This window comes from Octopus bimaculoides, chromosome 14, assembly GCF_001194135.2.
Source record: "Octopus bimaculoides isolate UCB-OBI-ISO-001 chromosome 14, ASM119413v2, whole genome shotgun sequence".
Classification (NCBI taxonomy): domain Eukaryota; kingdom Metazoa; phylum Mollusca; class Cephalopoda; order Octopoda; family Octopodidae; genus Octopus; species Octopus bimaculoides.
In genome coordinates, this window is record NC_068994.1 from 25,618,501 (window position 1) to 25,628,179 (window position 9,679).

General features: G+C 35.9%; 1 protein-coding gene across 1 annotated transcript in view; it reads left to right on the forward strand.

Annotated features, from left to right (window-relative positions):
• The window catches only part of LOC106874548 (protein MAK16 homolog B), a 148,871-nt gene that overhangs the window by 58,416 nt on the left and 80,776 nt on the right, over window positions 1-9,679 (forward strand). Inside the window, exons 5-8 of the mRNA XM_052972582.1 lie at window positions 2,724-2,826; window positions 5,712-5,922; window positions 6,126-6,240; window positions 7,773-7,865. Coding sequence (XP_052828542.1) covers window positions 2,724-2,826; window positions 5,712-5,922; window positions 6,126-6,240; window positions 7,773-7,865 — 522 coding nt within the window. The remainder of the gene's footprint in view (window positions 1-2,723; window positions 2,827-5,711; window positions 5,923-6,125; window positions 6,241-7,772; window positions 7,866-9,679) is intronic.

The window sequence follows — 9,679 nt, forward strand, 5'->3', positions numbered from 1 at the left end:
ATTCATTATCGTTCACCACGTGCTTTTGTAGCTCATTCATTCTTTTCTTCGATATCTTATGTTGAAAAACCTTCAAATTCAGAATCACTGCTTGATAGCATGAAACTCCTCTCCATCTTCAAAGTTGAAAAAAATTAACGCCGCAAAAAATGTGGAAACAAATCTTCCAAAATTCACTGAGTTCAAATATCACGCCAAACAATGTCGGATACAATAACACAACTGTTTGCAAAGTGAAATCAGGTGTTTTAACGAATGTACTAACGAGATTTCGGTTCAAATATACATTTAAATAACAATGAATACTCTCGGCCGGCTACAGCCGGGCTGGTCTTATGAACCAAAAACTTTTTCGGCCAGCTACGGCCGGGTTAGTAACGAAAGGGTTAAGTCAATTTTCACCCAGTAGACACATGATCAAAGATGTTCTAGCAATGACCATGTTTTTAAATATAGTGTATCTCACTCTAATGATTTAAAGAAAATTAAGTCAGGGAATTTCACCATAAACACTTTTGCCATAGGAAAATTCAGTGATAATTTTAGATAAAAATTACAGTAAAAAGTTCACTGCAGTTAAAAAATACAGTAAAAAAAAAACATATTGGAAATGTAAAAATAAAGAGTGTAAAACATTAATGTAAGGCTTCAGAAACAAATGCATTGATACAATCCACAGCAAAAAGTACATTATCTGTGCAGCATTGCTAGGAATTTTCATTCTGGGATGTTCTCACAGGTCCCAGGGTATTATAAGGGGACTTAAGCACATAGGCTTCAGTTAACATCAAAGAAGTTGAACCAGTGTACTGAGTTACCACGTTGAGCTAAGCTAAGCAAATTAATTGATTTTATTTTCTTCAGCCTGTGTAACTTCGTTGCTGCCTCTAAGTATGTAACTGCATTAAAATTTCCTTCAGTTTCTACAGCCTCCCCTACCCCCACCCAATTTCTCAGTCTAAACTATTTCTTAAGGATAGTAATTAATATTACCTCTCCCTCTTTCTCTTTGTCTATTTCTTTCTGTGATATTATGGATGTGTCTATAGCAATCTATCTATTTATCTCTCTCTCTTACTGCTTGTATATGTTCATGAGCATGTGCATAAGAGAATGATTGAATCAATCAAACGATCAATGGATGGGTGGATAGATAGATATTGCAGACGACAATATTACAATCTGTGAATTGTTATATAAATGCATGTTTATATGGATACATGTACGCATATAAGTATCCTCTGGGCTCCAAATGCACGTTTTTACATGCATATGCATTATTCATGTTAATGCTATGATGATGATAATTTAGAAGTAGATATCATTATTGTGTGCTCAGCTCCTGCACTGCCAAAAACTAATTGCTGCTTCAATAATAATGAAAATTACCTTTCCCCTCCCCTTCCTCAACCTATCAATCCCCCCAGTAGCAGTTGCGTACTTATGAAAGTTTTACAGGACTGAAGGAAATTGAAATTATAATTCATTTTACAACCAGTACCTGCTTACACTAAGCTCAAGGACTTGTTTCTTCCAGACAAGCAACTGCAAAGTTCTTTCCAGATGCAGAAAACATACCCCACCTCAATTACCCTCCCAGGTCTATAAGCTCATAGATGTGTGCTGTGTGCAAGAGGTACGATGGAGGGGAGCCTCAGCTAGACTGCTTATGGACAAGGAACATAGATACAAATTTTTCTTCACAGTAGCTCTTCCATGCCTCTTTCTTTTCGGAATCAGTAAGTGCAAGCCTACCATTATCCATTCATATACACTTCTCTCCCACAACATCTCAATTCTGGATAGCAACTTCAGACTTAGAGGTTGAAGGATCTAGAGACACAAACCAGTATGGAAAAGGAAGTTATGGAAGCTCAAGAATCCTTCAAATGGGCAAAGATTTAGAAATGTTTTTAATGAAGCCTTGGTAACAAAGAACCATATCAGATAGCTAAAAGGAAAGCTCAGCATCAGGTCTATGTAGAATTAGGGTAGAAGTAGAAAGGAAGAGGTTTGCCAATGTCTTACAGCATGAAGGTCAGAGACTGGAGGTGTTCCAGATTACTAAACAGTGTATCAGTGAGAATTGAGATGTTGTGGGAGAGAAGTGTATATGAATGGATAATGGTAGGCTTGCACTTACTGATTCCGAAAAGAAAGAGGCATGGAAGAACTACTGTGAAAGGCTATTAAATGTGGAGGATGAAAGGGGAAAAGGAAGTCTTTTTCCATGTAAATTCAACAGAGAGACCAGCTATCCTAGTTGACAACAGTATGACATATAAGGCAATTAAAGATATAAAGTCAAGTGAAAGCCCTTGATCCATCGAGAGTTACTGCTGAGATGCTTAAGCTATCTGGTAGAGTAGGATACAGGCTAGTCCTAGAGTTAATAAAGTTATTCAGGAAGTCATAATCCCCAGTCAGCTGTTACAAGGGTAAGGGAGATGCCTTAGAAAGAAGTAATCATAGAGGCATCAAATTGCTGGACCAGGTGGTGAAAGTTACGGAGAGAGTTATAACAAAATTAATCACGAACAGAATTGGTGAACACCTACCTGTGCACTAAATTCATCACTACTCATAACTGAGTGAGGTACTCTGTTGAAGGCTTATTCTTAGCTATGTTGCAGTTGCCTGCTTATGAAAGTAGCATCAATAGTGCTTCTCAGTACAAAGCTAAACTGTATTTCATCTAACCCAATTCATCATTATCTTCTAAGCCATAACAGAGGAATTTAAGACTGGAAGTCCATGGGAACTATTATATGTTGATAATTTTGCTCTCATAAAATCTGTAACAGAACTAGTAAAGAAATTCTATATGTAGATGAAAACCTGGAATCTAAAGGCTTTAAGGTTAACTTAGCAAGAAGATGGACAGAACCCTACCCAGTTCAGGTAAATGGCCCTGCTCAATATGCAGGAAAGGCGTAGGCAGGAATTCCATTCAGTGCAAGCTATGGAAACATAAGAGGTGCACTGGGATACTAGGAAGGTTAACAGAGAAAGTAGTGTTTGTATGTGGAAGATGCACAGGTGGCATAAAGTCTACAGATACACAGGAAATTGATTTCCTCAAATGCCCCAGAGGTTTTCTTGAATTTGTAGATAATTTCTGCTTCCTATGTGACCTAATTAGCAGTGGAGGAGGATGTACCAAAAGTTTAATTAATAGAATAAGAATAGCATGGAGAGAGCTTTTACCTGATGTAAGAGAGCTTTTACCTGATGTGAGAGAGCTTTTACCTCAAGTGAGAAGATTGTATGATGCTTGTCTATGAACACCAATGCTACATGATAATGAGATGTGGGCCCTGAATGCAGAAGACATGCAAAGACTAGAGAGCAATGTACATTGTGACCGAGCACTAATGCATAGAGAGAGAAGTTACGCATCCGAGGAATTAGATGTAGTGTGCAAGTGAGACGAATGTGCTGGTTTGGTCATGTGATGCATACACTTGTGGACAGTTGCTTAAGTGCTGATCTCTTAAAGTGGATGGAACTTGTAGAAAAGAGAGACCCAGGAAGACAGCACTGTAAGCCAATCTCAAAATATGTCTTACAAAGGAGATGACAAAGGACCAAAATATCTTACACCTTGCTGTACTAAAGAAGATCTATTCACCACAGAAGAATTGATATTCTAAAACCACCTTGGAAATACTTATCTCCATTCTCTCTGCTTTGATAACCTTCTCCTACAATATTTCATCCCCTAACACTCATCACTTCCGCTATCACTTGAGAGCAGAACAGGCACATACAATATCTAACTTCCTTAGTCACCTTTCTTCCCCCACCAGGAACCTCCTTTTTGCATCTTCCCTCTCCTCTCTGTGCTGCTCTCCATCATCAACACCTCGTTTACCTGCTATCACCCTTAATGCCCTCACATACTGCAACACCTACCCCCAAGCCTCTCCTATGTTTCTCTCCATTCTTTGCTAGTCAACTCATCCTGCCCAGCGCAAGCTTCTATATCACCTACCCTATTCTCACCACCCTTAATGTACCTTGAGGACATGTCCTGACACATTTTTGTCATCATCTCTCTCATTATTGTTCATTTTGCCTTACTCTCTAACTCTCATTCCCTTGTTTTCCAACTGGTGTATCCATGTATCTACTCTACAGTGGGACACCTATATTTGTCCCTTCTATACTTTAAATACCCCAACTAGGGGTTTTTGTTTTGTAAGGTACTTAGTGACCCCCTTCGTGCTGGTGCCACATAAAAACAACCCTGTAAAGTGGTTGGCGTTAGGAAGGGCATCCACCTGTAGAAACCATCCCAAAACAGACAATGGAACCTGCAGTTCCCGGCCTTGCCAGCTCCTGTCAAATCAACCAACCCATGCCATCATGGAAAACAAATGTTAAATGATGATGATGATGATGATGATGATGATGGTGGTGATGAAGAAGAATTAGTGTAAAATAGCTGCCCACATTATAAACTAATTTCATCGATAACTGAGAAAGCCTATGGTCAAAGTTATTCATGTCGTAACCATATCTCTTCTTCAAGTAGTGAACATCCAGGACTACCCCATACAATGTAGTTTTTCTCTTTCAAAACAGTCTGTTTTAAGGGAAACCTAGTTGTTATTTCAAGCAAGTCAATATCACTATCCTGTTACAAATGTTATAAAACTGAAATCTACTCACGAAGGCCAGTAAAGCATCTTTGTATTAATCTGTTCCATAGCTTTTTCAAAATTGTTATCCAATTGAATCTTCTCCCACATTCTCTGTGGAAAGGCTGCACGTTCTATTTCTTTCATATAAAGATAACACACACCTGAAAATAAAAATATGTTTATATAAATATGCACATATGTACATCTCTCTCTGTCTCTCTCACATATAGAACAATGGGATGCATCTAGTACTGTCATTAGCTAGTCCATGTGGTAACCAAGATGCAGCTTGTTGTGAGTATTCCCTGCCAATACACACCCTCTCTCTCCAGTTCCTGCTGGTGCATATGGATGCTTTGCAGCTCAAAGTTTAGGCAGTTAACTCCGTAATCCAGTGATAGTGTGCAAGTTCATTGCCTTACAAGTGAGTTTAGGACGACAAGGCTAGTGCAATATACCCTGGGGAATAAAATAAGCTGTGGCAATCAACTAGGACCTGCTGCAACCGGGAGATACCAAATGTGGTTGGTCTCCTTTACCTCTGCACATTCTTCTTCATAGTGAAAATAGTGATGTTAGGAAATGTAGATCCCAACAGATCCAATAAACTTCACTGCACATGTGTCTCCTCCAGCAAATGTTATTGACAACTGTGACTGAGTGTCCCAAACAGACATTTATGTAACTGAGCAGCCCAAAACAAGGATACATGATTCGCACCAGGTTTAAAAAGGGTAATTTAAAAACTGTTCGCTAAGCTCAGTTCTTATGCTTATCAAGATATTCCACAAGATGATCATAAAAATAAAATATAGTACTTGTCACATAATTTGATGTTGGCATAGCTTCTTGAAGAGCTATGGTGAAGAACTGTCAGCTATTTAACACTTTAGTGTTCAAACCGGCCGTATCCGAAAGCTCTACGAAATCGCTAAAAAAATAAACAAATCACGTTATTGAATTCTCGTAGCTTTGAGATAATGCGAGATGAAGCCTTTCTCGCCTTTATTCAAGTATAAATACTGTGAAATTTTTTAGACCACATGGTTTTTTCAACGTTTGAAGAGAAGTGTTTATCTTGGTTGTGAAAGAAATGGCGTCAGCAAGTAGCGATTCCGATTTTGAAGGATTTACAATTGATGATATTGAAAATATTAATGAAAACAAAAGTATTTTGTGTTCGGATGAATCTGATATCAATATCAGTGATTTTTCGTCGGACAAGGAAGAGTTTAATAACGAAAGTGAAGAAAATGAAAGTGATGAAAATGATAGCGTAAACATGGCAACATGATCAAAAATCACAACACTGACCACTATTTCTGATTTTACAGAAAACACTGGCCCACAACATAATTTACCTCCTGGTGCTCAACCATTAGACTTTTTTTTTTTTTTTTTTCTACCTGAAAGTTTCTTTGAAAATGTTGCGGAGGAAACTAACAAATATGCGCAACATTTAATTACTGTTCGTGAAAGGAACGATCCACTATGGCAGCCAACAACTACTGCGGAAATGAGAGCATTTTTCACAATCAACATTATGTTTGGTGTGAAAGAGCTTCCTCGACTGTGGAACTATTAAAGTCCCGATGTAAGGTATGGTGATCCATATATTTCGAGTATAATGTCCAAGACAAGGTATTCGAAAATATCTCAGTATTTGCATTTGACTGATTCTGAAAATGCCCCCAACAAAAACGACCCAAACTACGATCCCTTGTACAAAGTACGTCCTGTAATTAATTTACTTGTAAATAATTATAGAACTGTGTATCTACCTGGGAAAAATCTGTGTAGATGAAGCCATGATAGGCTATAAGGGCAGAGTACATTTTCGGCAACTAAATGGGGGATCAAGGTATGGGAAGTTTGTGAATCGCAGACAGGATACTGTGTAAACTTCAATGTTTACACCGGTAAAAAATATAATCGAAACAGACCGCATGGATTGGGACATAATATAGTGTGGTCCCTTACTGAACCATTTCACCATCAGCACCGACACCTCTATTTCAACCATTTTTTTTTAGAATCGAACTCACTACCTCATAATTGTGAGCCCAATTCTCTAACTACTGAGCCCTGTGCCTTCACCATATTTATACTACAGTAGCAAAAACTGTTTAATTAGAATAATGTAACTTTTAGAAAATCCTTATTTTTATCAAAATGTGGTCTTTAAGCCTTTTTCAACTATATGATTAATTTTAGCAGCAAGTGTTTTGGAAAACTTAACTGCCTCTCTCTCTTTCTGTCTCTTCTTGGTTTACATCTCCAGTAGTTGATTTCTTCGCTATAACCTCCACTATTTTACGTTTTTGTAGGTCATATATATGATGAATAGAAATAAAAGGAAATAGCATTTCTCATCTTCGTAAATCTGTAGTTATGTGCTAATTTAATTAGGTATCACTATAAAGTGCTGTTTAATGGAGACAAGCACAGTTTGAACATGAAGAAACACATTTTGCGCTTTATCGTTTTCATGACAAATAAATTTTTACCATGAAAAATTATATATCATTTGAAAGCTTTGGATGTGAACTTTCTTTTCATATAGTTTTCATTAAAACCTGACAGTTACACATCATATCAAGGTCCCTTCAACACCCTGGTATTTTCACATATTTTCAAAGGTTGTCCTGGAATTTATTTCCTTTATCTGCTGAAAACTTTGCCAGATAAGATTGGAGCCTGGTACAGCCTTCTGGCTTTCCAGTCCTTGGTCAAACCATCCAACCTATGCCAGCATGGAAAGTGGACATTAAACGATGATGATGCTGAATGGTAGCCCTCATTCTAGTTCAATGCACCCAAGCACCATAACTCAAGTTGTGTTAAAAATCATATATGCATGTAGCTTTATAAAACTTGATGGGAATAGGTCAGATAATCATTATGAAATATAAAAGTGAAAATTTTATTGCTAATTTTCACTTAGAAAAGAACATAATTTCTTCAAGATTTTTATACCATTAGAAAGAAAAATTTCTTGCTAAATCATCGTGGTCACTGCCGATTCTGGCCATAGTATGCCAAAAAAACACAAAGTGAAAAAGAGGGTGCTATACTGATACTTTGTATACAATTAACACATACTGACACTACTTGCTAAACTGATAGGTTCCCACTTGATGAGAGGTCATACAGAAGATGAATTCAAGGTTTCAAATATCAATTTTGATCCAGAATTTCAAGAAATAGACAAATTAATTGGTAAGTAAACATATTCATATGAGAATTTGCACTAAATTGAATTAAATAGAGCCTCTAGAGTCTAAAATTAGTGTGAAATCATTGTATTGATAATGTGGTTTATTCCTTATGGCTTTGTACCAAGTGACAAATGAATTTTACCTCAAGATAGTCTTGTATAAGTGAATTTCGTATAAGAGAAATATTGGTCTATTTTTAGACGAACAAATCGACCCCAGAACTTATTCTTTGTAAGCCTAGTACTTATTCTATCGGTCTCTTTTGCCAAACTGCTAATTATGGGGATGTAAACACACCAGCATTGGTTGTCAAGCAATGGTAGGGGTGGGGACAAGCACATACACACACACACACACACACATATATATATATATATATATATATATATATATATATATATATATATATATATATATATGCACAACGGGCTTCTTTCAGTTTCCGTCTACCAAATCCACTCACAAGGCTTTGGTCGGCCCAAGGCTATAGTAAAAGACACTTGCCCAAGGTGCCACGCAGTAGGACTGAACCTGGAACCATGTGGTTGGTAAGCAAGCTACTCACCACACAGCCACTTTTGCGCCTACTTATGTATGAGTTTTATATATACATGTTTAGTTGGACCAGTATCTACATGCAGAAACCATTATATATATATAACTATGTATGACAAAAAACAATTTTTTTTTGAGTAAGCATCTCCATCTACATATAATGCCAATAATTTTAATTTTTGCAATCTCCATAGCAGTCATAAACTAGGTCATTTTTCCCCCCTTATTTCTTACTTCCCCTACACTCGTCAATATTCGACAATATTTACTTTCTCTTAAATTATTCTCAAATCTTTTCAATATATTAATTTTTCAATATACCATTTCATAGATGATTTATAGTTCTAGCAGCAGACATTGTAAGTAAAATATCTCCTTGTCTTCATATTTTATTTATTATTCTTATAAGTTTTATACTTTCTTTATATCGTTTTATTAACCACCTTTTAGTACCTATTAAGTTATTGCTTTAGTTACTTCCTGTACTATCTACTTATCTCCTCCAATAACTCTGACATATTATTTGCATAAAACATTCTATTATAAAGTTTATATAGCACCAACCATTTATGATTGATTTTAAACGTAATGATTATTAACGGTTAAGTATAAATTTCAGTCTCCAGTATTTAAAATTCTGTACTTCCTTGTTTGGATATTCTTTTTTCAACGCCACTTGCTTCTTTCTTCTTATATGGGTTTTTTAAATTAGCTCTTTTATACTAATCTGTAGAGAGAAAGTTACCTATATTTCTATATTATATATATATCATCATCTAACTGTTACCCAAGTCATGTTTTAAATAGATATGACTCCAAGAACAATTACACATTACAAAAATTAGTAAGAAATGTAAGTCTAAACTCTCCCTTTTTTACTTTATTTAGTCTTTATTATTTTTTTCTTGTTGTGCTACTGATGAGTACTCTTTGACAACTCAGATTCTTAAACTGAATTTGTCTTTCTGTACAAAATGATCATATAACGAAATGAATAAAAAATATTTTATGCCATATCAACATCTACTCTCCTCCATTTACAAAAAATATGATTGAATTTGCCGAACTTTGTCCTATAACTTAAATCATATACTTAATATACTTATATAACCTTTCATAGCTATGCCAATTTACATCAGTAAATTCAAAGTAAAGTATGAAGAATCAACATTAAAAATCATTCGGAAACTACTCCAATTAAAGGACAAATCCACATTCAACCCTTTAAAGAAAAATATACATATATATATATATATATGT